Source organism: Heterodontus francisci, chromosome 40, assembly GCF_036365525.1.
Source record: "Heterodontus francisci isolate sHetFra1 chromosome 40, sHetFra1.hap1, whole genome shotgun sequence".
In the NCBI taxonomy this organism is placed as follows: Eukaryota; Metazoa; Chordata; class Chondrichthyes; order Heterodontiformes; family Heterodontidae; genus Heterodontus; species Heterodontus francisci.
Genome location: NC_090410.1, coordinates 19,620,018 through 19,647,747, shown reverse-complemented (window position 1 = coordinate 19,647,747; position 27,730 = coordinate 19,620,018). Strand labels below are relative to the sequence as shown.

The 27,730-nt window shown below is 47.5% G+C and overlaps 1 protein-coding gene across 1 annotated transcript; it reads right to left on the bottom strand.

Moving 5' to 3' along the window:
* On the bottom strand, nucleotides 1–25,775 carry chp2 (calcineurin-like EF-hand protein 2). Its single transcript, XM_068019160.1, has 7 exons — nucleotides 25,663–25,775; nucleotides 23,401–23,473; nucleotides 19,029–19,109; nucleotides 18,325–18,449; nucleotides 15,427–15,488; nucleotides 6,271–6,393; nucleotides 1–4,701 (listed from the first exon to the last, which is right to left on the bottom strand). Exons 1-7 carry the CDS (start codon nucleotides 25,727–25,729, stop codon nucleotides 4,648–4,650), a joined length of 585 nt encoding a protein of 194 aa, XP_067875261.1. The 5' UTR covers nucleotides 25,730–25,775; the 3' UTR covers nucleotides 1–4,647.
* Between the last annotated feature and the right edge of the window lie 1,955 nt (nucleotides 25,776–27,730).

Here is a 27,730-nt window from a genome sequence, read left to right as displayed (position 1 = left end):
TTTGCAGAATCATTTTATTTATTATAAATCCATCAGGGTCCTTGGCAACAACAAAAAAAGTCAGAAACAATTTGGCACTTTTCGAAATAAATCAGCATCACGCTCTTGGGACCATCCCAATATTGGCTATTTCCATGGCGAAGGAAGCTTTATTGGTCTGGTTTATCGGTATGGTTACTGGGGTCAGAAAGGTGGAGAGATTCTCCACTTCACAGGGTGAGTCAGTCAGAAGGCACTGCAAATGCCATGGAGGAGGGAACCCCAGTTTCACTATGATATGAGTCTAGTGGGGTCAGAGGTAGAGAGGAGCAGGGGGGTGGGGGGGGGGAGAGGGGGAGGTGGAGAGGCAGTAGGAAGAGGGGGGAAGAGGGGGATAGAGAGGGGGAGGGGGTAGGGAGAGGGAGAAGGGGAAGGGGAGAGGGAGGGGAAGTGAAGGGGGCAAGAGAGAAGGGAAGTGAGGGGGGCGAGATAGAGGGAGAGGGAGAGAGTAGGACAGAGGGGGAGGAAAAGGGGGAGGGAACGGGGGAGGGTGGAAGGGGAAGGGCGGGAGAGAGAGGGGGAAGGAAGAGAGATGGGGAGGGAGGGTGAGAATGGGGGAAGAGAAGGGAAGGGAAGGGAGAGAAGACTGGCAGATGCGCATGTGACTCTGAAGGAAACCATGGCATAGTTTATCACAGTCCAGTAACTAACAGTAACTGGCACCTTTGATAAAAGTCAGGTGGAACATAGTGAACATATGTGAAAATAATAATGGTTACATGTGCTGCCGGGTACTCATTGTGCCCACCCGCAGCCCCAGCTACAGACCAGGACTGGTGACTACTTGCCCGTATCTCACAATCCACCCCGCCCTCACCCCTTTCCCCTGTCAATGAATGTCTAAGCCCAGGAATTATAGATGACTGCTTCCAACTCCCAAGTCAATGCAGTTCCTGTTACTGCTCATGTTCTGAAATGTGCCTGCGATGTTAAATGCTAGCATCGTGGCAATGTTACTGGATTAGCAATTCAGAGACAAGAGTTCAAATCCCACAGCAGCTAGGGAAATTAAGTTTAATTAATAAAATCTGGAATTTAAAAAGTGATGGTGACTATGGAACTACTGGATTGTTGTTTAATAACGCATCTTGTTCACTAATGTGCTTGAAGGAAGAAAATCTATCATCCTTATGTGGTCTGGCTTACATGTGACCCCAGGTCCATAGCAACATGGTCTACTTTTAACTGCCCTCTGAAATGGCCTAGCAAGACTGTTGCAGGGAAGTCAAATAGGAATAAAAACGTGCAGACCACCTGGCTTTGACCTAGGCACTGGAAACAACAAAGGCACACCCTGCCCTGTCGATCCTGCAAAGTCCTCCTCACTAACAACTGGGCCCCTGTGCCAAACCTGGGTAAAGCTGTCCCACAACATGCAACCACCTGAAATAAAAACAGAAAGGGCTGGAAATACTCAGCAGGTCAGGCAGCATCTGTGGAGAGAGGAGCAGAGTTAACGTTTCAAGTCTGTGACCTTTCATCAGAGATGTTAACTCCATTTCTCTCTCCACAGAAGCTGCCAGACCTGCTGAGTATTTCCAGCCCTTTCTGTTTTTATTTCAGATTTCCAGCATCTGCAGTATTTTGCTTTTGTGCAACAACCTGAGTCCTACTCACAGAATGATACTCTACAGCCAATGTTCTAGAATCCTCCACCACCATCTTTGAGTATGTCCTGTGCAAGAGGTAGGACAGACCCACCCGAGGTAGTGGCACTGTGGTCTAGAGTTGGGAAGGAGTGGCCCTGGAAGTTCTCTGGACCCCATGGAGTCTCATGGGTTCAGACCAAACATGGGCAAGGAAACCTGCTGCTGATTACCACTTACCACATTCCTTCAGCTGATGAATCAGTATTTCTCCATGGTGAATACCACTTGGAAGAAGTACTGTGGGTAGCAAGGGCACAGATTGCACTCTGGGTTGGTACTTCACTGCCCATCACTGAGAGTGGCTCGGCAGTGCCACTACTGACCAAGATGGCATCTACAACTGACACATCTGCCAGACTGGGCCTGCGGCAGGTGGTGACAGAACCAACAGGAGGGAAAACGTATCCTCCTTGACCTCATCCTCAACAAAAGACAAGACTGAAGCATTTGCAACCATCGTCAGCCAGAAGTGCCGAGTGGATGATCCATCTCAGCCTCCTCCTGAGGTCCCCAGCAGCACAGATGCCAGTCTTCAGCCAATCCGATTCGCTCCACATGATATCAAGAAATGGCTGCATACACTGAATACAGCAAAGACTATGGACCTGAAAGACTCGTGCTTCAGAATTGCCCCTAGCCAAGCTGCTCCAGTGCAGCTACAACACTGGCAACTACCAACAATGTGGAAAATCGCCCAGGTATGTCCTGCTTTTTGTGGACAGGACAAGTCCAATTGAGACAATTACATCGCCTTCAGTCTACTCTCAATAATCAGCAAAGTGATGGAAGGGGTTGTCGACTGTGCTATCAAGCGGCACTTACCCAGCAGCAGTCTGCTCAGTGACGCTCAGTTTAGGTTCCGCCAGGGCCACTCAGCTCCAGGCCTCATTACAGCCTTGGTCCAAACATGGACAAAAGAGTTAAATTGCAGAGGTGAGGTGAGAGTGACTGCCCTTGACATCAAGGTAGCATTTGATCAAACGTGGCATCAAGGAGCCCTAGCAAAACTGGAGTCAATGGGAAATGGGGAAAACTGGTTGGAGTCATACCTAGCACAAAGGAAGATGCTTGTGGTTGTTGGAGGTCAATCATCTCATCTCCAGGACATCACTGCAGGAGTTACTCAGGGTAGTGTCCTAGGCCCAACCATCTTCAGCTGCTTCACCAATGACCTTCCTTCAATCATAAGGTCAGAAGTGGGGAGCTTCGCTGATGATTGCACAATGTTCAGCACCATTCGCAACTCCTCAAATACTGAAGCAGTCTGCGTAGCAATGCAACAAGACCTGGACAACATCCAGGCTTGGGTTGCTAAGTGGCAAGTTACATTCGCACCACACAAGTATCAGGCATCTCCAACAAGAGAGAATCTAACCATCTCCCCTTGACATTCAATAACATTACCATTGCTGAATCCCCCACCAACATCCTGGGGTTCACCTTTGACCAGAAACGTAACTGGAACAATTATATAAATGAGGTAGCTACAAGATCAGGTCAGAGGCTGGGAATTCTGCTACAGTAACTCACCTCCTATCTCCCCAATGCCTGTCCACTATTTACAAGGCAGAAGTCAGGAGTGTGATGGAATACTCTCCACTTGCCTGGATGGGTACAGCTCCAATGACACTCAAGAAGCTCAACACCATCCAGGACAAGGCAACCCACTTGACTGGCACACCATCCACCACCTTCAACATTCACTCCCTCCACCACTGATGCACAGGGACAGTAGTGTTGTATCATATACAAGATGCGCTGCAACAATTTGCCAATGGTCCTTCGACAGTTCCTTCCAAATCCACGACCTCTACCAACTAGAAGGACAAGGGCTGCAAACAGCTGGGAACACCACCACCTGCAAGTTCCCCTCCAAGTCACACACCATCCTGACTTGGAACTATATCACTGTTCCTTCACTGTCGCTGGGTCAAAATCCTGGAACTCCCTTCCTAACAGCACTGTGGGTGTACCTACACCCCAAGGTCTGCAACAGTTCAAGAAGGCAGCTCACCACCACCTTCTGAAGGGCAATTAGGGATGGGCAATAAATGCTGGCCTAGCTAGTGACACCCACATCCCATGAACGAATAAAAAAAAGTGGGCCAGTTTCCAGTGTCAGGAGCATCTTAGCTGGGAGCAGTTCCACACTATGAAAGGGGAGCTTTAAAGGACATGCATTTATAGGGCAGCTTGTGATGTTGAAGCAGCTCAGGCTGCTTCAGATCACTGAATGCATTTGGAGTGCAGCGCCTGCTACTATGTAGGCAAAAATATTGGGGTGCAATTCTGGGGAGAGACAGAGAAAGAGAGATAAAAAGATAAAAAGAGAAGAAAAAAAGGAGAGAAAGGAAGAGAGAGAAATTGTATACCACACCATCTCTTTTTCTTTACATTTCTCTGACTAACCTTCTTGCCTCTGCTTGCTGAGGTCAGGGCTTCACGGGTTACCTGTCTTTCAATAACTCACCCAAATTGGCTTCATTTATGGGTGAGCCTGTCAGCATGCCACTTAACTACATGTGGAAGCACCCCCTAAGTAGGATACAATCCTCACCTGACGGTCATACATGATTTTCCAGCAGGGCGGTGGGGATGGAGCATCACTGAATAGGGAGTATTGAGCCCTGGTTGACTTTTCTACTTCCTGGTCCTTGAACGCCAGGGTGATTTGCAACCCACTTAGTGCCGACTCGTCAGAGAACAGAGGACTCAACACAGGCTGGGGATGGAGCCTGAAAATCCCCCACTTCCTGTGTGGACCCAAAACGCACCGCAGAAACCCCAGCAAGACACGAAAGCCGCAGGTGATTGAAGGAAGCCTCTGAAATCTCAATGCACAAATCTCAGAATGGCAGTTAAACAGCACACAGTTCACACCTCAGTCCATTTATTCTCCATGGGAATGCAGTTGGCCACGGGTCACAAATAGACTTCCTTCCCGTCAGGTCTCCAGGCATTACTGAAGAAATCTAATGCTCATCTTGTGCTCCAAATTAATATTCTCAAGTGACTGTAAAAAGCAAGACAAAGGGAGAAGCAGAGAGACATCAGACAGTTTATCAGTACTTCCCCATATCCCCCCCCTGTGAACACTCTGCTGAAGATGTGCTTGGGTACAGTTCCCTGGGAGCAGTCCGTTCTTGCTGTTAGCTTGGGGGAAATTAGGTTAAACAGCCAGTGTGAGCTATTCTGCAATGTCTAGATAAGGTCAGGCCTGGAGAACAGGAGCCATTATCTCATTAACTGTACATTGGAAGAGATGAATGACATAACCAGTTAGCAGACTCTAGGGGAGTATGAATAGGCTTGTGTTCTGGACGTACTAGGAAGAGATAAAACTTTGAATGCTGCAGAGAACAATGAGGCATCATGTGACATATCTGGAGTGTAATAAACAACTCCAGCCATTTAATGGGCCTACACAATAAATCTAACCTCATCACGAGGTAAGTTTATAGATCAGCAGCATACACACAGAATGTGATAACCGACTTTTATCCCACGTAGTGAAACCTATAAAAGATACAACACACTGGAGCTCCTTGGGGACTTTGGCCAGTCTTGTTGCGGTGAGCGTAAGCAGTCAAGACGACACACTTTAGTTTTTTAGTTTTTAGTTTTAGAGATACAGCACTGAAACAGGCCCTTCGGCCCACCGAGTCTGTGCCGACCATCAACCGCCCATTTATACTAATCCTACACTAATCCCATATTCCTACCACATCCCCACCTGTTCCTACATTTCCCTACCACCTACCTATACTAGGGGCAATTTATAATGGCCAATTTACCTACCAACCTGCAAGTCTTTTGGCTTGTGGGAGGAAACCCACGCAGACACAGGGAGAACTTGCAAACTCCACACAGGCAGTACCCAGAATTGAACCTGGGTCGCTGGAGCTGTGAGGCTGCGGTGCTAACCACTACGCCGCCACTTGCAGCCTCCTGAGGAGGCTTTGGTGTGTGAGTATTGACTGGCTATTAATTAGGGGGTTGTGTTTCTGTTATCGCAATGACATAATAAAAAGCATATTAACCAGACCCTGCAGTGTTCCCTAGTCCTCAAACTTGTGCTTGAGTTAAAGGATATAGGACAATATCCTGTAATACTCACACATAAGGGTGATAAGGATATGTGATTATATCTTATAAACACTCAAGTGTCTCAGCCTAGTCATCGAGCTCCAGTAGACATGTCAAACAGTCAGAGGGCGTCACAGTGGAGTCTGAACTCATCCCTCATTCAGCATACACACAGAGAACCTGTCAGCAGGAATCACTGGAGAATGATCAGGAGTGGGACTTGGCTGAATTCCCTGCTTTCCCAAAACCTCCATTACCCCCCAAGCCAGTTCTAGCACACAGTCCCTCCCCCTCCCCCACATGGAGATTCATTAGTGCATCAAGACCACACATTGAAGCAGTTACCTCCCTGATCTGTATGGCTTCACACTCTGCAGAGGCTCGATCAACCGATCCAATGGGCGGGTTCACTGCCTGAATAATAGGTTCCCCCCCTCCACCCCCCCCCCCACCCTGCCCCAACACTCGATGGCACTCAGTACTTTGGGGAAAGTACCTTTCTGAACTCCTCAAATGAGATAGCACCATCTCCATCCAGATCAGCCTCTTGAATGGTTCGATCAGTGATGCTCTCCAGTTGGTCTTCTGTAACTTGTGCCTCCAACATCATACGAAGTACCTAAACAAAAAAAGACATAGGCATTTTATATTAACCTAGAAATTATTGTCACCAACACTAGGGGTAGTGGCTGTATTACTGGACTAGCAACACAAGAGGTCACGGGTTCAAACCCCGTTCAAAAACTATCCGATAACCTGCATCACCAAAAGCTCTTGGACTTTGTAAAAACACAATCAGTTCATTAATGCTGTTTAGGGAAGGGGTTTCAACAGCCCTCTTCCTTGTTGACTCCTAACGTTAAACCTCTGAAGTAGCCCAATGAACGAATCATCTCTTAATGCAGATGCTTATTGGTTTATGGTAAATGGGTCAGTGCCACTGCTAAAATATCAAAGCAATGTCATAAGTATGGATTCAGCCATGGTTTATGTTTCTCCTTTACAAATTGGACTCCTTTTTTGCTATACTTTTCATAGAAAAACACAGCAGTTTATTCTTTTTTTTTTAAATAGCCAGTGCAAAAACTTCCTCTGAGCTTCTCCCAACCCAAAGTCTTTAACTTTGAGGGTAGAAACTTTGCTTATGCACATATTACGCCCCACAGCCGGCCAAGTTAGGGTGGAAGAATGGGAGCAGCTCCAAGGACGTTCCCAGTTCGGGTTTCCTTGGAACTAGGATCTGCACCTTTAATTACTGGGATAATGTACCAGGGATAATGTACCAGAGGCTACAATTACATCACCAACGTGTAATAATGCACCGGAAAGTACGTGGGTTTGACCCACATCCTCCCAACCATCCCGAAAAGTGGTAGCTACCCTGTCAGACAAATATCTGGGCTAAAACTGATAGTTCTAAATATAGTGTAACCGAGTTTATAGTCACAAAGAAAGTAGTAAAATGTTGGACTTAACACAATGCATAACATTGTTTCAAAACAAGAAAAAAATCTGATTCCATGTATTTTGAGTGTCGGAAGAATGCAATGTAGGAGGGTAATCTCACAGAGCCTCTGTCAGTCCCGTCACATGGGGGAGGCAGTGTGAAGCACAGGACAGAACATAAGTCATATTGAGTCCCCTTTGTCTGATGTTAATACAGGACCGTCTTACTCCTTTGGTCAATGACATGTGAAGACCATTAAAATCATACCTCATTCAGGTCCCACATGTCTGCCCATGTATTTAAACAGTGTACAACCCGAATCCTCACTTAGAACAAAACCGCACTGATGGTTTAGCCATGTATGATTTAATGCATTTATTGGTAATCTGCCATCATACTTACAGCAACTCAAACTATCCCATGTCAGGCTGGCAGGAATTAGAGTCTACATAAATACCCAGTGGGGCAATCATCTAGTTCGAGCCAGACTCCTGCACCCCGATCACCCAGAAATCAAAGAATGCAACTGTAGAGAAGGTTTCGTAGAGGTGTTTAAAATTCTGAGGCGCTTTGACAAAGTAAGTACGGAGGAATTGTTTCCTGTGGCAGAAGAGTGAGTAACCAGAGGTGTCATACTTAAGGTAATTGGCAAGAGAACCAGAGTGGAGATGAGCTAAATTTCTTTTTAGTGCAATGAGTGATGACGATCTGGAATGCACTGCCTGAAAGGAAGCAGATTCAATAATAACTTTCAAAAGGGAACTGGATAAATAGTTGAACAGCTGAAGGACAGCACCTCACTGACAAAGTAGCACTCCTGGAGTGGGGTTTGAACCCACACCCTTCTGATTCAGAGGCAAGAGACCAAACCAAGTGAAGAACTCAATCCAAGATAAGTGCCTAAAATCCCGGATTAAAATTACATAGGATAGATGACACAGAACCAGGCCATTCGGCCCAACCAGTCTATGCTGGCATTTATGCACCACTTGAGCCTCTTCCCATCATTCCTCATCTAAATCTATCATCGTTACCCTCTATTCCCTTCTCCCTCATATGCTTCACCCTAATTACATCTATATTATTGAGTTCTACCACTTCCTGTGGTAACAAATTCCACATACTCACCACTCTCTGGGTGAAGAGGTTTCTTCTGAATTCCTAATTTGATTTATTGGTGTCTACCTTATATAGATGGCCTCTAGTTTTGCTCTTCCCCACAAGTGGAAACATTTTCTCTGCGTCCAAGCTATCAAAACCTTTCATAATTTTAAAGACCACTGTTAGATCAGCCCTCAGCTTTCAGTTTTCGAAAGAAAGGAGACCCAGTCTGTCAATCCTTTTGTGATATGTATTCCCATGCATTACAGCTATCACCATTATAAATCTTCTCTAGTGCCTCTATATTGCTACGACCCAATCAAAATATATGATTCTGATCGCGGTGGGAGCAACACACTGCCAATTCAGTCCCGACACTCCACAGGTCGCATCATATTTCTTTAAGCTTTCCAAATCGAAGAAAGCAGCAGCCAAATTGAAACAATCTAGTAACCCCAAATGAAGCGACCCAAACCAGGTATCTTTATATATCAACAAATAAACTATTTATTAAAAATAAATAAAATCTTAAGCACTACTAAGATAAAGCAATATCTAAAGACCTCATAACTTCTTATTTAAAATCTAACTCCCGCATTCACAAACATAAACTTGGTTTTAAATTAGCTGACTGAAAAAATAGAAAAAAATAAAGTCTTTGCAGATTATGCTCCTGACGAAAGGTCTTCTGATACGACACAGTCAAAGTTCACTTGCAGTCTTCCAAGGTCCAATGAGAAAAGGGTCCTTCCAGAGAAAATTGCAACATTGAATTTCTGTTCTCTCTCTCTGTGTGGTCGCTGCTTGCCAACCAGAATGCACTTTGGCTCACTTACTCCAGAGAGCTCCTAAAGATTTTTTTTCCCCCACAAATATACTTTATTCATAAAAATCTGTTAAAAATGTATTACAAATCAGTTCAAAACAGCACCAAGTTGACATTCCAAAAGGTGCAAAGGAAATCAGTTTTCTTCGATACAGGAGTGAGTTGCCTCACAACCCTTCCACTCCGTTTTACATGCCATGTACATTTTACAGCAAACCCATATTTGGTGTATACAGCCCGAGGGGTTTCCCATGGATCCAGCCCCTCAGTTCACTTTGGTGGGAGGACCTTACACAGTTGTCTTTCCCCATTGAGTCTTTGCAGCGGCTGCCCCAAGCTTTAGTGCGTCCCTCAGCACGTAGTCCTGGACCTTGGAATGTGCCAGTCTGCAACATTTGGTCATGGTCAACTCTTTGCGTTGGAAGATCAGCAAGTTTCGGGTACACCAAAGAGAGTCTTTCACCGAATTGATGGTCCTCCAGCAGCAGTTGATGTTTATCTCGGTGTGCATCGCTGGGAACAGCCCATAGAGCACAGACTCCTGTGTAACAGAGCTGCTTGGGATGAACATCGACAAAAACCATTGCATCTCTTTCCTCACCTGTTTTGCAAAGACACATTTCAGAAAGAGGTGGGCAACCGTCTCTTCCCCACCACAGCCACCTCAAGGGCATTGTGCGGAGGGTGTGAGACTCCGGGCGTGCAGACAGGATCTGATGGGGAGGGCTCTTCTCAGCACCAGCCAAGCTACATCTTGGTGCTTGTTTGAAAGTTCTGGTGAGGAGGCATTCTACCAAATGACTTTGGCAGTCTGCTTGGAGAACCATCCGACCGGATCCACCATCTCCTTTTCCCGTAGGGCCTTGAGGACATTCCGTGCAGACCACTGCCTGATGCCAAAGGTGTTTTCCCGCAGATACATTCCCACGAAGGATAGGTGGTATGGTACGGTCCAACTGGATGGAGCGTTCTGCGGCAATGTGACCAGACCCATCCTTCGTAACACTGGGGACAGATAAAGCCTCAGCACGTAGTGACACTTGGTGTTTGCGTACTGGGGATCTACGCACAACTTGATGAAGCTGCACACGAAAGTGGTCATCAGGTTGAGGGCGACGTTGGGTAGATTTTCCCGCCCTTATCCAGAGGTTTGAACATCGTGTCCCTCCGGACCCTGTCCATTTTAGATCTCCAGATGAAGCGGAAAATGGCTCAGGTGACCACCACGACGCAGGAGTGGGGTATGGGCCAGACCTGCGACACGTACAGCAACAATGTGAGCGCCTCGCATCTGATGACCAGGTTCTTACCCACAATGGAGAGAGATCGCTGCTCCCACATGCTCAGTTTATTGTGTACCCTGGCTACTTGCTCCTCCCAGGTTTTGGTGCACGCCCCAGCCCTTCCCAACCATATCCCCAGCACCTTCAGGTAGTCTGACCTGACGGTGAAGGGGACAAAGGATTGGTCAGCCCAGTTCCCAAAGAACATGGCCTCACTCTTGCCGTGGTTAACTTTGGCTCCCGAGGCCAGTTCGAACTGGTTGCAGATGCTCATCAGTCTGCGAACGGACAGTGGGTCCGAGCAGAAAATGGTGACGTCGTCCATGTACAGGGAGGTTTTAACCTGAGTGCCTCCACTGCCTGGGATTGTCACCCCTCTTATGCCCACATCCTTCCTAATGGACACAGCAAAAGGTTCGAACAAGACCGGGGAGAGAGGACAGCCCTGTCTGACTCCGGATTTGATCAGGAAACTTTCTGATTCCCACCCATCGATTGAGACTGCGCTACTGATGTTTGTGCAGAGCAGTTTGATCCAATTGCAGATTCCCTCCCTTAACCCCATTTTGGAGAGCACGTCCATCATGTATGTGTGCGATATCCTGTCAAAAGCCTTCTCCTGGTCCATGCTGATGAGGCAGGTGTCCACCCTCCTGTACCGTACATAGGTGATCGTATCCCTGAGTAGCGCGAGACTATCAGAGATCTTTCTGCTGGGTACAGTATAGGTCTGGTCAGGGTGAATCACCAACTCCAGAGCAGACTTGACCCGACTGGCGATGACTTTGGACAGAATCTTGTAGTCAACATTAATCAGTGAGATGGGCTGCCGATTTCTGATTTCCACCCTCTTCCCCTTCCTCTTGAAGATGAGGGTGATGATGCCTTTCCTCATGGATTCAGACATGCTGCCGGCCAGGAGCATACTCTCGTATACTTCTTGCAGGTCTGGGCTGACCCAGTCCCACACAGCCGAGTACAACTCAACCGGTAAGCCGTCGCTTCCGGGAGTTCTACTTGTCTCAAAGGACCTGACAGCGTTTGTCATCTCATGCAGAGTTAATGGCTTGTCCAGTCTCTCCCTCATGCTGTCATCTAAGACCTCTGTGATAGATGACAGGAAGGGCTGGGAAGCCGTGCTGTCTGTGGGCTTCACGTCGTACAGCGCAGCATAAAAGAATTTGGTGATCCTTAGTACGTTGGACTGTGAAGACGTTACCGAGCCATCCTCTTCCTTCAGGCTGCTGATCACAGAGCTCTCTCTGTGTACCTTTTTAGATTTAGATTTTTAGATTTAGAGATACAGCACTGAAACAGGCCCTTCGGCCCACCGAGTCTGTGCCGACCATCAACCACCCATTTATACTAATCCTACACTAATCCCATATTCCTACCACATCCCCACCTGTCCCTACATTTCCCGACCACCTACCTATACTAGTGGCAATTTATAATGGCCAATTTACCTACCAACCTGCAAGTCTTTTGGCTTGTGGGAGGAAACCGGAGCACCCGGAGAAAACCCACGCAGACACAGGGAGAACTTGCAAACTCCACACAGGCAGTACCCAGAATTGAACCCGGGTCGCTGGAGCTGTGAGGCTGCGGTGCTAACCACTGCGCCACTGTGCCTTCTTTTGGAAGAAGTAACGTGAGCACATCTCATCCTGCTCAATGGAGCGGACTCTGGACCGGAAGATGATCTTGGAGGCTTCCTTGGCAAAGAGCGAGGCCTGCTGGCTCTTCACCTCATGGAGGTCCTCCTTGACCTCGACCCCCATCGACTGCAGCCGGAGCAGATTTTGCATACTTTTCTAGAGTCGGGACATTTCCCTCTGTCTCTCTTTCACCCTCTGAACACCTTTGAAGATAAGGAACCTCTTGATGTTCTCCTTGATCGCCTCCCGCCAGTGAACTGGAGACTCAAAGAGGGGTTTCACAGTCCTCCAACCTTTGTAATCCCTTTTGAGTTCCTCAATGTTCTCTGGGGTTTATTTATTTATTTTTTATTTAGAGATACAGCACTGCAACAGGCCCTTCGGCCCACCAGGTCTGTGCCAACCAACAACCACCCAATTATACTAATCCTACATTAATCCCATATTCCCTACCACATCCCCACCATTCTCCTACCACCTACCTACACTAGGGGCAATTTACAATGGCCAATTTACCTATCAACCTGCAAGTCTTTGGCTGTGGGAGCACCCGGGGAAAACCCATCCGGGGAAAACCCAGGGAGAACTTGCAAACTCCGCACAGGCAGTGCCCAGAACTGACCCGGGTCGCTAGAGCTGTGATGCTAACCACTGCGCCGCAGTGTAGCATTGAGCTTCCATGTCCCCCTGCCAACCCACTGGTCATCCTGTAAGTGACAGCCGGCCAGTAAGAGGCAATGTCGGAGAAGAACACCGGCTTGAGGTCGATGGATCTGACCGTGACAGCACGGGACACAAACAGGAAGTCAATTCTGGAACGGGCAGACCCGTCTGGTCTTGACCATGTGTGTCTACGCTGCGCTCCGTCGGCAGGTTTGCTGAAGACGTCGTACAGTTTGGCATCTTTTACTGTTTCCATTAGGAATCTGGACGTAACATCCAATTTGCTGTCGTCACTGCCGGATCGTCCAGCTGCATCGATGATTTAGTTGAAGTCACCGCCTAGAATGACCGGCCTGGACGTCACCAGCAGCAGTGGGAGCTGCTGGAAGCTGCTCGCTGCATTGAACCGGGGCGTAGACATTGATCAACCGGAGCGGAGCGTTGTTGTACATTACATCTGCTACGAGGAGGCGACCGTCCACCATCTCCTTAACTTCGGAGATGGTGAAGTTACCTCCCCGCAGCAAAATACCCAGGCTGGAGGAACGAGAATCATTACCCCCTGACCAGATCGATGGCCCGTGGGACCACCATTGCAACCATTGCCTGTAGGTGCTGAGGTGTGGTATTCCTTGGCGAGGTAGTCCAAGGTTGAAACACATTGCGTAGTGCATTTAATATTACGCCGTTAATTGAAGCAATCTTTATACCCATTTTAAAGTTAGTTGTTGCTTCCCACACCATTTGTCCTTGCTAGTCCCAGTCCTTCGGATGTTCCTGCCTACCCATAGTATACGCAAGCTGTTTCATGTTCATTAGGCTCAGAAACCCCTCCTGGTTTATCATGCAGGGTTTGTTTTGCTGGGGTGACATTGGGCGGGTCTTGTAGGCAAAGATTGGGCTGTCCTCTGCTGCTCCCCCTGTTCCTCCTCGAAAACATCACTGCTCCCGGCTTCCTGGAGCTGGAGTTCGCCAGACACTGTGCTGTCAGTGTCCCGGAGCTGGGATGCGCTGGGCATGTCGCTAGGTTCGGCGCTTTGGGTTTGGGGCGCACTGGGCCCATCCACAGCTTCCAGTGCCCCGGAGCTGGGGGGGCTTTACTTTCCAGCTCCTTTGAGTTCTGTCGCTTCTTTTGCAGGTGCCGTCGTTCCAACCCTTCCTTGTCCAATGATGAGGAGCTGCTGTAGTCTGTCTCAGATGGTAGTCTCCTCTTGCCACTGGTTTGGGTGGTGGCCTGTTCTGTTTTTGGAGATTTTTTCTTTGTGGTTTTCCTTTTTACCGCTTGCCACTGACCAGTTTGTCCTTCTGCTGCCTCCTCCTCCATTGATTCTGTCTGTAGAGGAGGGGTTTCCAGGCACGGGGTAGGTGTTGGGTCACTGGTTGCAGCTGCCTCCCTTTTCTTCTCCTTCTCAGGTAGACTTTCCTCGCTGCGGAGAGGGTTGCTTGTCTCCTTCCCAGCACCAGACGCATTCGCCGTTCCTTCTCCCGGCCTTTCCTTGGACCTTGCTGCCTGAGCATAACTGAGGCAGCATTTGGGGCAGGTTTTGTAGAGGTGGCCTGCCGCGCCGCACAAGGTGCAACACTTACTCTGCTTACAGTCCTTGGTCTGATGGCCTTCCTTCTTACAGTTCTTGCAGACGACTGTGCTGCAGTTAGCTGCCACGTGACCAGATTTGCCACAGGTGCGACAAATTCTGGGCTGCCCTGCATAGACCAAGAAGCCTCGACTTCCCCCGATAGCGAAGCTGGAGGGAGGGTGGATAATGGCTCCATTGGCATCGACCTTCAAGGTCACCTTGACCTGCCGCTTGCTGGTCCAAATCTCAAATGGGTCCTTGACATCAGTGCTGCTGCTGGCCACCTCGACGTACCTGGCGAGGAAGGTGAGTACATCCACCACCGGAACGTGGGGGTTGTAGAGGTGAATCGTCATGGTCCCATTGTGACGGCAGCGTGAAGAGTGGCTCCGCTTTGAGGATGGACAGCGGCGCCAAGCTTCCCTTCTCCTTGAACATCTTCAGGAACTTGATGCATCCTGCCACATTCTTGAAAGCCACATTGAAATATCCGCTGCTGGGGAAGTCTTGCAAGCAGAAGATGTCCGCAGCTTGGAATCCACAGCAATCAATGAGGATTTTCTTAAGAAAGAAGGTACGGTCAACCAGTGCATCTCCATCATTATCCTTCACTACCACCCGAACGGTGTTACGCACTCCCTGGCCTGAAGCTCTAGAATTGGTTACAGCCAATTTACTCAAAACCTACCTGGAACAGGATCAAAGGCCACTGATCATGGTTTCTCCCCTGCCAGGTAAGATACACGATCTCTTTACACTGTTACACATAGGCAATATTTCCAAGGAGAGAAAAAAAATACAGGACCGTGACAGTATCTTTTTTATGTTATGGTGACCAGAACTGCACACAGTACTCTCAGTGTGGTCTAATCAAGGTTCGATACAGGTTTAGCATATCTTCCCTACTTTTCAATTCCATCCCTTTACAAACAAAACCTAGTGTTTTTTGTTCAATGGCCTTGCTAACCTGCAACTTTTAGTGAAAATTGGGATCTCTACTGGGACAGTTAGTGAAGAAAGCCTCTAGTTAGACAGCTTACTGGGAAGAGTAATTATTAGATTCCCAAATTTCGCGACTGTTTCATGGCAGCATTTACCTGGATAAGTTCCTCTCGCGAGATTTTCCCATCTCTGTCCAAGTCGTACAGTTGGAATGCAACTGAAATCAGAATGATAAAAAGGGTTGTGGGTTAAAACTGAGGTGCATTGTCAATCTCTGATTGTTCAAAGAGCATTGGTGTCAATCACAGACATCGGCACTAACACTGCTCAACACCTGGGAGGGACATCCTGTTATTTCGCAACCCAGGGGCATTGGGAGAGAGATGGGATTTCCCAAGACAGGAATTCTCACTTGTTCATTTTCCTGCTGCTTGCCTGGCTCCAGTGGATATCCTGAGTAGGACCCTCCCACCACCACCACTCCCCCCTCTGATCTCCACCCCCAACTAGGCAGCAATGAAAGGATTTCTTGCAAATAATTTAACTGGGAAAAATGGCATCGTGGCCAGCAATCTTCAAGACTTTGGCAGGTGCTATACTGAGACCCCTCCCCGCCCCACAACAGGACCCTGTGACCCCTCCCCTGTACACCAGGACCCTATGACCCCAACAGAGTTCAAGGCAGAACATAAAGGTACATTTGATCCTCTGATGATCAGCAGGTTGTCATGGACTTGTATTGTTTTTTTCTCCTCACATTAAAAACTGTGTGTGTGCCTTTAAAACTGTTAAAAACAGTGCACCTTTAAGGGAGAAAAAATTCTAGAAATCTGGAGTCACCGTGTACCACAGCTGCATCTTTGGTTACCCTGAGCAACAGCAGTAGAGAGGGAGATCACATGGGATGTTGTGTCCATTTGACTGTGTGTGGCGCTAGCAGGGACTGCTCTGAACCAGTTAGTTCTGAGAAACTTTTCCAGCGAGGTGATCTGAAGAAAGGAGCTGTTTTATTCTCTCTCAAGAAAAACTCTACAAAGCCACAAGCCAAGTTAATTCCCTGAGTAAGGAAGAAAAGCTTTTCTTTTTCAACAAATTATTTGTATTGCTGTGCTCATCGTTGAAAGAACAGTTTAATGCTACTGCAACCGAACGGTTTGAATGCCTGTCAAGAACAGAATATTTTCATCAAATCCGGCTAAAGACTTCGAGTGAACTTTGATTATTTTCGCATTAGAAGACCTCATTCACTGAGAACGTAAAACGCACAAAACGTACTTATTTATTTTATTTTGAATGTATGTGTGTGAATGCGGGAGTTAGATTAAATTAAGAAGTTATAAGGTCTTTAGACATACGTTTATTTTAATAGTGTTTAAGATTTAGTTTTTTAAAAATAAATAGTTAATATGTTGTTGTCCAAAGATACCTGGTTTGGTCTGCTTCAGTCTGGGGATACTAGAGTGTTTAATTTGACTGTTTTTTCTTATTTGGTGAAAGCTTAATAATACGCTGCGGCCTGTGGAATGACGGAACTGAATTAACAGTGCGTTGCTCCTGCTGTGGTCATAAAAGGTCTTAAGGGGAGATTTATCCAGCTCCTAACACACACAGGGAGTACAGACTGGGGAAAAGGGATTGATGCAAATAGGCAACGGCTCCTGGACAAAGGTCATACAATTTACCAGCATGCATTTGGAGCTCTGAAACAGAAAATGGTCCTGAGACATCAACTGTGAGCCAAGTAGCTTTAATTTTTCAACATCTGACTCTGTCCTTTGAATAAACACACAAACTCCAATAACAATCCAGCTATTGTCCCTTGAAGTTTCCTTTAAACTTAAAAGTTGCATTGCAAAGATACAATGCCCAACGAAGGACCATTTCTCCTTAGGGCAATGAGTACCACAGCAGAACGACAAAGGCACAGAGCAGGCCAAAGGCTGGGAATTCTGTGGTGAGTGACTCACCTCCCGCCTCTCCAAAGCATGTCCACCATCTATAAAGGCACAAGTCAGGAGTGTGATGGAATACTCTCCACTTGCCTGGATGGGTGCAGCTCCAACATCGCTTGAGAAGCTCAACACCGTCCAGGGCAAAGCAGCCACTTGATTGGCACCCCATCCACCACATCAAACATACACTCTCTCCACCACTGGCACACCGTTGCTACAGTGTGTACCATCTTCCAAACCCGCTACGGTCTTCAACAGGAGAGAAACTAGTGAAAGATGCAAATTTAAGGCTAGGACAGAGGGGAGCCTTGGAGAAAGTTTGGCCCACTGAGCTAGTGGGAGGGAGGGGCGCGGCAGAGGCAGCTGATTGGATGGTCTCGATCTTAGTGACAAAAAAGTCCATGAGCTCCTCGCACTTATTGTTGGAAGTGAGGGTGGAGGGGACTGGGGAGAGGGGCTTAAGACGACAGTTTGCAGTAGAAAAAAGAAGGCAGAGGTTCCGGGACGATCCTGGAATAGTGAACAGTTTTAGCAGAAGACAGAGGGAGCTGAACGGGCTTTATGTGGTCCAGCCAGATGTGGCGGTGAACAGCCAAACCAATTGTCTGCCATATCTATTTAAGTCTGCCTCCCTTCCACTTAAGGAAGTGGAGATGAGGGCCGTACCAGGGTGAGAGAGAGAGTAATGGTTTTAATGGGGACAAGGGCATCAAAGGTGGAGCTGAGGGTGCAGTTGAGCAAATCAGTAGCTGCAGAAATGTAGTGGTGAACGGAGGGTCAAAGGCTGGAGAGCTGGAATTTTGAAAGTGCAGCTGTTAGTAAATTGGAAGAGTTCGCCTTCCAGGGTGGACACAGAAAGAAGTCGAGTTAGGAGGAGGAAGGGGGATAGTGGGTGCAGAGTTGGCTTTATCTGTGTTTGATATGATGGGAGTAGCAAGCCCCTCGTGAGATGGCAAGGTCAAGGAGGGGGGTCACCAAGAAGACCAGCACCTGAGCTTTCAGAGGGTCAGACCGAGGGTCAAAGATTAAAGTGGAACAATCACCTCCATGCAAAGATGCGGCCAAGTCTGGGAAATCTGGTAAAGAGTGTGCCGTACTTACACCGCAGCTTGTTGGTTCGGCTATTAATTGGTTCCGGTGCATTGGGATCGGCTAATTTGTCCTTTACTGTGGGTCGGAAGCACGCCAGAATCCGGATGAATGAACGGAAATCCAAACTCTGCTTACTGTGAACAATTTCAAAAGAGAAGGCGGCTGAAAGTGAGCTGACTTGCAATCATCGATTGGTTACAGTACAGAAGGAGGCCATTCGGCCCATCATGTCTGTGCCAGCTCTTTCAAAGAGCTAGTCAATTATTACAAAGGATTTACCGCACCGAAGCAGGCCATTCGGCCCAGCAGATCCATGCCAGTGTTAAAAGACACTCAGTGCCTGAATGAGGGACCCGGCATCGGGAAAGGAGGCCCACTGAGAGCCACCCCCTTGCTGCCATCCTCCATGCAACCCCCCCTCCCTCGCCACCCCCACCGCGAGATCCCTCCTGCCCTGCAGTAGTTACCCACTTGGTGGTGGCGCTGCTCAGTTAAAGAGCTGCTGGCCTCTGACTGGCTGACAACTCTCAGAGGGCGGGACTTCCATCGCCAGCGTCTGATTGGCACTTGATTCAGTGGGCCTCCCACAGAAGGGGCGACGCGGGGCTCTCAGCAGCGCTTTTGCCGGAGGTCGAGTCCCCGGCACCCGGATAAAATCCCGGCCATACCCTGCCCTTATCCTCTCGCTCAAAATCTCATTGCAAGTCACTTACTCATCAGGAAAGAAAGCACCGATTATCCGGTCTCCCAGTGGGTTCACAGCAAGCTCTCCGATACGCTGGAAATCCTCCCGGCTGCAAAAACAAGAACTTGTGCTTTTAACCTCATCACGTGGGAAACACCTCAAAGCATTTCACGTAACATTCATGACTGCAAAGTGCAGCTGCTGTCGGTACACTCAGTGGCCATTCTACATGCTGTAAGATCCCGTAAAATCCAGCAATGAAGTGTTTGTTGTTTGAGGGGGAAACGTCGGCTGGAGGAAAGTCTGTGAACTTCTTCAGACAGCAGGTTGGACTCATTGATGTTCGTTTAAACCAGCAGGACGCCACCGCACTGATTTAACGTCCAATCATAGGACAGTGCAGCACTCCCTCAGCACTGCACTGTCGACTGAGTTTAGGTGACCAGTTTCTGAAGATAAAACCTTCTGAAGGAGAGACAAACGTGCTGTAGTGTAGACCAAGCTAATCCAAAGAAGGAGAGGGGCTGGTGCATGGGGGAAGGGGGAAAGAGAGAGCGGGGGGGGGGGGAGGTGGTGGGGATGGGAGAGGGCCAAGAGAGAGAATGTGGGGACGAGAGAGGGGTGAAAGGGGGAGCGAGAGAAGGGGTGTGAATAGCGGTGCGGGGGGGGGGGTTGATGGGAGGGCGGGGTGGGGCGTGAGGGAAGGCAGGAGGGGGGCGTGAGATGGGGGGCAAGGGGTGTCGGTAAAGAGAATGAGAGGACGAGGGGTACAGCCTTTCACAGCCTGAGGGCATGAAACTTGAAGTATACATTGACTGTTCTCCATTCTCTCTGCTACTGAAGTTTATTTGCAATTCACAGTAGCAGGTCAATCATGGAATATGACCTGCAAACTGGGTGGGTCAGGTAAGAACAGTTGCCTCTCCCCCACATTCCTCTTGTACCCTTGAATATTCTGCTGAATGATCAGACTATCAGCTTACTGGTGGAGTTAGATCAAACTGCCAAGGTCAGGGGGAAGCTTGGAACCAGATTTACGACATCCTGTACTTATAGAGGGTGTTTAATGTAGTAAAATATCCCGAAGCATGTCACAGGACAAAATGTGACACCAAGTCACCTAAGGGGATATTAGTGTTGTGGGATTGCCTTAAAGAGTGATGTCCCTTTAAGATCTTAGTATGCTAATGAGCTGAGTACCAAGATGTAGTCATGTGACAACAAGCCAGAGTCACTATATAACTGTAACACCAAGAGGCAACTCCTGTAAGTAGTTCGCTCTGCACTGTATATACTTGATAGCTGTCAATAAATCTGTTTGAGATCTTCAATCAACCGAACTCCATGCATCTCATTTATATTGCATCAGACAACATAAAAAAGCTCCTCATTACAATTAGGACAGGTGACCAAAAGCTGAGTTGAGGAGATAGATTTTAAAGTGCTTCTTACAGGGGGAGACAGAGAGGCAGAGAGGTTTAGGGAGGGAACTGCAGAGCTTAGGGCCTAGGCAGCTGAAGGGACGGCCGGCAACGGTGGAGAGATTAAAATCGGGGATGCACAAGAGGCCAGAATTGGTGGATTTCAGAGATCACGGAGGGTTGTGGGGGCTGGAGGAGATTACAGAGATAGGGAGGGGGCGAGGCCATGGAGGGATTTGAAAACACGGGTGAGAATTTTAAAAATTGATGAGTTGCCGAACCAGAAGCCATTGTAGATCAGTGAGCACAGAGATGTTGAGGGAAGAGGACTTGGTGCGAGTTAGGACATGGGCAGCCAATTTTTGGATGAGCTCAAGTTTACCAAAGGTGGAAGACTGGAAGCCGATTAGGGGAGCATTGGAATAATAATTGAAATATAATATATCTCTTCGCGGGATTGGAAATCAAAGACTGTGACATTATTGGTCCATTATATTTAAGAGTGATCTATCAAAATAGGTTAGAGTTCTAAGCCAAAGTGAGGAGTCTCACTCCAAATGAGTGACACTTGATGTCTGCCATTTATTCCCTTCAAACTGCAAATCAAAGTGGAGTTTGCATTGGAGGGGCTGGGCTTTATACAGACAGATACAGACGCAGAGGCAGCACAACAGAACTGCAGACCGACCTCATTCCCTCTTAACTTCTTTTGAACTACCAAATTAACAAAAGGGACTAGATATCCCTAATGAAGGGGCACTAGTGCCATACGGTAACAAAAAAAACAAACTATAAAGGAAACTTAACTAAATCAAACTAAAATATCATTCCCGGTAGTGATGATACACTCCAGTCTCTCTGGTGCCCACTGGTCGCGGAACAGTCACGTCACTGCCTGATTTACCTCTACCCCTTTCAGTCATGTAGCATTCTTGGCAAAAAACTGAACTTCCTCATTAAGCTGAGCATCATTTAGAAGGGTTTTCAGTGTCAGTGTGAGCTCTTCTGAGACGAAGTCTGAGTACTATTTCAGATGAGTTGCATGAAACTGTACTGCCCGAAACCAAGAATTAAAATGTGTAATTACTGGCTCTGGAGGAAAGACAATGTTTTGTTCCCTAATTCCAGCCATTTCGGCTGCATTTGCAATGTATTGCCTTTATCGAAGCTTGTGGCTAGGGCAGTGCTTGAAGATCTTTTTAATGTAGCCGACCTATTTGTCAACTTTACCAAACTCGCTTTTCCACAGCTCACTGACAAGAGACATTATATGTGCATTACATGTAATATGGACAGTGTCATGCAGGCCCCCACCTGTCAAGAATGAGGCACATTAATTTCACCACATGGACATTAAATTTCAATCGTTGCTAGGAAGAAGAGAAGGCCTGTTACAAGGAATTGCCAGGCCCCTGGCTGGAAAGACATTTTTGCATATTAGCAGACAGTGTTGGAACAAAGGACCATTCCCTGACCCACCCAAACACAAAGCCAGAAGTGCTTATATCAGTCACATGACTAACCCCCTGCTGGCCAACTTGGGGAGTTTTAAATTGTAGAGACAGTGTTTGAACTGTTGGCTCCCAGATTTGAAAAGAGCTTCTCCTATCTGCTCCCATCTCTTTCTCACAGAACTCCAAGATCCATTGAAGACACATGAACCCCAAGAGAGAAAAGTCTCCTACAGTGAACAAGGTTCAAGAAGAATACTGGGCCCCAACGAAAAGCAAGACCATACCTTCAATCAAGGACTCTACAACGAGCTTGAAGCACAGTAACAAAAAACCCTCCTCAGAGATTGCTTCAAACATTTGCACTTTATTTTTTTCTTCTGCTCTTTTCTGTCCCTATCTGCATGCGTGTATCACATATGGTCCATTGTGTGTTAAATTGGAGCAGGGAATAGCCCCTTTGTCCCTCCAAGCACTGTCTGTTAGTATGCAAATGTTTTTATCCAGCCAAGGCTGATCTGTTTAACAAGTCATTTCCTCGCTCCAGCAAGAGTTTAAAATCAATGTTCACATGACAAAATTAATATGCCTCATTCTTGGCAGGTGTGGAGTCTAGCATTACACATTTATATAGTGCCTGTAACCTAGTAAGACATCCCAAGGCACTTCATGAGTGTTACCAGACACAATCAGACACTAAGCCACAGAAGGAGATATTGGAACAGGTGACCAAAATCTTGGCCAAAAAAAGGCAGGTTTTAAGTCATGACTTGACGAGAAAGAGCGATAGAGAGGTGGAATGGTTTAGGAAGGGAATTCCAAAGCTTAGGCAACTGGAGGCTCAGCCGTCAATGGTGGAGTGATGAAAATTTGGGGTGCGCAAGAGGCCAGAATTGGAGGAGTGCAGATATCTCAGAGGGTTGTAGGGCTGGAGGAGGTTGCAGAGATAGGGACGGAGGGATTAAAAATTATGGCATTGCCAGTCTGGAAGTCAATGCCAGTCAGCGAGCACAGTTGGGGATGGATGAACGGGGCTTGCTGCAAGGCTGCAGAATTTTGGATGAGCTCAAAGTTACGAAGGCTGGACGGTGGGAGGCTGGCCTGGAGAACGTTGGAATAGTCCAGTCTGAAGGCAACAATGGTGGGGACGAGAGCTTCAGCTGAGGTGAGGCAGGGGCGAAGGTGGTTAAAGAACACAAACTAGATCTCAGGATAACCAGAGGGTTAGAACACAAGCCTCAGGGGGGAAATAGTAAACTCGCATGCTAGCTGTTTGGTGAATGGAGGGGCGTTGTTTTGTGCTTGAGACTAACCCGACTAGATTGCAATGGTGTCTTCAGGCCCTTCCCATTCATAGGCCTCTCTCTGCCAATCTATCCCTTGGTCAGTCCAATAAAGGCACCCCCCCCCCCCCACCCCTCCAAGTCCCATCTACACCATTAACTTCTCGTGTTCTGGTGTTAGCAGGGTTGTTGTGTTTGATGTGTCGGTTTCCATGGTTAGTTACCAAACAGTTTCTTTCACTGACCTTAGCTTTCCCTTCTTACTTTTATCCAACTCTTCAAATCGATCGTACAGGCGGCCAATGTGAGCCTTGGAAACTAAAAGAAAGGGATGTTATCAGGAGGCGGTTTGCAATCATCTGTCTGACCTTGTCACCGCTAACATAAAAGCACTTCTCCCTGGAATCTTTCAAAGAAGCCGAGTGGCGCTTTAGATCCCAGTTATGTTGCAGTATTCCAATGGACCAAGATAGTCCCATTCTACTGAACCCCATGGGCCAAACTACTTCCCAATGTATCATTGCACCAAAGCCCATCTCTTTCTACAGAGCCCTAGTGGATCTCCCAGACCACTGGACCGACTCCCTACCCATTCTATAAAGTCCCAATGTACTAGCCCTCCTCCCATTGACTCCGACTGAACAAATATCCAGTCGGGGGGTGGGGAGGGGAGGAGGGGCAACCAGCTCCCACTCTGATGGATCTATTTATCCCTCTAAAAGAAAGAACTTGCACTTATATAGCGCCTTCCATCACCTCAGGGCATCCAAAAGCTTTACAGCCAATGAATAACTTTTTGAAGTGTAGTCACTGCTGTATGTAGGAAATGGGGCACCTAATTTGCGCACAGTAAGCTCCCACAAACAGCAAGCTGACAATGACCAGATAATCTGATTTTTGGTGATGTTGACTCGGAGATGAGGGAATAAGTCCCCTTCGACCTTGTGCATGTAGGGATTAACATCTCATCCGAAAGATAGCACCTCCGACAGTGCAGCACTCCACTGATGTATCAGCCTAGATTATGTCAAGTGTCTGGACTGGGACTTAACCCACAACCTTCTGACTCTGAGGTCAGATTGTTACTCACTGAGCCACAGCTGACACAAAACATAGAATTTATTAGATGGTCTTCCAGAAAGTGAAAGAGCTCAGCTGTCCAACAGAAACAACCATGCCGACAGGCGTAAAACCACAGTTGGCCGATATTTTCAGGCCACAAGCTGCCAGCCTATACACACAGGCCCGAGAGGCAGTTTGCTGGCCTCCACGAACCTTTCACCCCAACTCCAGTGATTGTGAAGCTTTATGGTGAGTGAGCAACTAGAGAGACACAAAGTATGTGAACGATTGTTTCAGTATTGTACCGGAGCTTTGAATTCCTTGCACAACATAAACAAGCAGTATTAGTGCCAAGAATATAAACTGGAATATCAGCAACTGGAAAGAGAAAATACAAATTAACAAAAGTTAACTAACTGCTCTAAATAGATTTAACTAGTCATTCATCTCAATTAATGCAGGGGGGATCTTGCCATTCATGAAACAGCTACTGCATTTACCTACACTGTTACTGCACATCAAAGTATGTGCAAAATTGTGGTACTTGATCATTTCCACTCTTTTCCCCCTTCGCCGAATCCCAAATTTCAGGATATCCTCATACCCACACACGCACGCAACCTTTTATACTCGGCTGCGTCTCTGGTGTAAACCCGTCACGTCCTGGAGCAAGAAGGTTGTGGGTTCCAGTCCGGCTCCAGCGACTTCAGCACTAAATTCAGGCTGACGCTCCCAGTGCGGTACTGAGGGAGTGCCGCACTGTCAGAGGTGTCGTCTTTCAGATGCGACATTAAACTGAAGCCCCATCCGCCCTCTCTGGAGGGCGTAAGAGATTCCCTGGCACGGCTTGGAGAAAAGCAGGAGACTTTTCCCTGGTGTCCTGGCCAATATTGATCCCTCAACCAACATCACGTAAGCTAATTGGGATCTTGCTGCGCACAAATTGATGCCACGGTTCCTACAGTACAACAGTGACTACATTTCAAAAAGTACTGCACTGTCTGCAAACCACTGAAAGGTGCTATATAAATGCAAGGCTTTCTTTCACCACAACTCTCAATCCTTCTGCCTAGTCACTGCCTAAAGTTTAAACCTTCCTTTCTGCCTAGTCAGTAACTTGCAGCTTTCACACATCGTATTCTTAAACTCCAGACACATAGCACACTCTGTTTTGCTGAATTACGTGCTTCAAATTTTCAAGAAACACCCTCAATGGATACCCCTCCCAAGCGCAAGGGTTGAAAGACAGAAAGACAATTCGCTTAGAATGATCATAAGCAAGAAAAAGAAACACTTAAGGGGAAATGCAGATACTGAATGTGTAAATGCAACCTCTTTAAACTCATTTATGATTTGGCCACATGCATAACACGGGAGGAAATCTCTTGGAAGAATTGCAGCTGAACAGACAAAATTAATCCCCCAACCGTTCTCAGTTTACTCACAGCCTGTCTCCTGTATAATTTCTTGTAGATCCTCAATCTTGGCTAGATGTGATGAATAAGAACCCATTTTGCAGCCTGCGCTCCCACTCACTCCCTCCCTCCTTCAACACTATAATCACACTGCAGTTTGGACACAACTTTGCAGCACATGACCCCCTCCTACAGCCTGATTGACACCTCACTCACCAATGGAAGGGCTCCTCAGCTGCTAATTCAAGCACCACCTGGGAGATGTTTGGTGGGGGAGGGAGAGGCTTCTTCAGGTTAATTTAGAGAACCGCCGCGGTTAATTGGGTCGCTGACGTGCCTTGGGCTACTGCTCCTTTGACCCTGCAGAAACTTCAACACATCTTCAAACAATAACTGCATTCAGAGCTCTCTGCTGGCAATGGGCCTTTTCACTGGTGTCCCTAATCGGCGACGTTGGAGACTGGCAGTCACACTGATACCAGCTGTGAAATCTAAAGCAGCTGCCGTAGTTCAGGAGCTGCGTGAAGAGAAAGCAAAGCATCAGATTTCCTTTATTAACTGTTATCCTTTCAGCCTCAGGGTCAGCCTTGACTCAGTGTGTAAACCCTTTTACCTTTGAACCAGAAAGTTGTTTCAGAGACCTGAACACAAACTCTGGGCTGGCACTTCAGGGCAGTACTGAGGAAGTGCCGTAAAAGATCCCATGACACTATTTTTGAACAGCAGAGGGGGTTCTCCCTGCTGTATTGGCAGCTCACCATCACCTTCTGAAGGGCAATTAGGGATGGGGGGAAAATATGCTGGTCTTGTCAGCGATGCCCACATCCCAAAAATGAATTAAAAAAAAAAATCCTTCAACCAAGAGCGCAAAAACAGATTACCTCTAATCATCACATTGCTGTCCGCGGGAGCTTGCTGTGCACAAATTGGCTGCTGTGTTTCCTATATTACAAAAGTGACTACACTTCAAAAGTATTTTGTTGGCTGCAAGTCAATTGGGTTGCCCTTTGTTCGCGAACGGAGCTATATTAATGCACGGGGGAGTGGGGGCAGCACCACCAGGAGCCCTCCAGCACCCCCCAACAAAGACCTGTGTGCAAGTCCAGCCGGCGAATAGCGTCTAGCTATTCGACTGCACACGGCATCACAGACAAGCAAGATTCCTACATCCCTGCACAAGCACACTCAATTTTTGGGGAGATCACTGCAGGGTGATGAGGGGCAGGAACCCTGGCAGCTTTTTTGTTTTAATTCTCCCTCAAAACCCAGAGGTGCCAGGCTAACTGGAGCTCCCCAGTCGCTGCTCCAGTTCGGATCAGGCAGCTCCACACGGTTCAACGGAATTCGCTGATCTGTACGGCTCCGCACTGCACAAAGTTGCGCAGTTGCACAAAGGAAAATGTTCCAGAGCCGATAACAGCAACTCGTAATATATACGGAGACTGCAACAAGAAGTAAAATGATCCAAGGCAATTAATAGATGAAATTTGACTCTGTGCCACATTAGGGAAAATTAGGGCAGTTGGTCAAAAGCTTCGACAAACAGCTAGGTTTTAAGGAGCAACTTAAAGAAGGAGATGGAGGCAGAGAGGTTTAGCGAGGGTATCTGGAGCTCAGGCCCTAGTCTTGACTGGAAGCCTGGAAGAACAGTGTCAAGCATTAGAAACAGTTGGGACCCTCATATCTCTTTGTAATCTCATGCAGGGAGTTACCGCACCCTGGCAACCGACCTTATTGATAAGGACACAGTGTTGCTCAAGAGAGAAGGAACAATAAACAAGTTCCACTGAATTTACAAACAAAATCCACAAGGGGAATCCACAAGGGCAGCCAGTGTCAACCAACGCATTATGCACAGCAAGATCCCCAAAACAGCAAGGCCATGAATGTAGTTGAACTGGGCGGCACAGTGGCGCAGTGGTTAGCACTGCAGCCTCACAGCTCCAGGGAGCCGGGTTCAATTCTGGGTACTGCCTGTGTGGAGTTTGCAAGTTCTCCCTGTGTCTGCATGGGTTTTCGCCGGGTGCTCCGGTTTCCTCCCACAGCCAAAAGACTTGCAGGTGATAGGCAAATTGACCATTATAAATTGCCCCTAGTG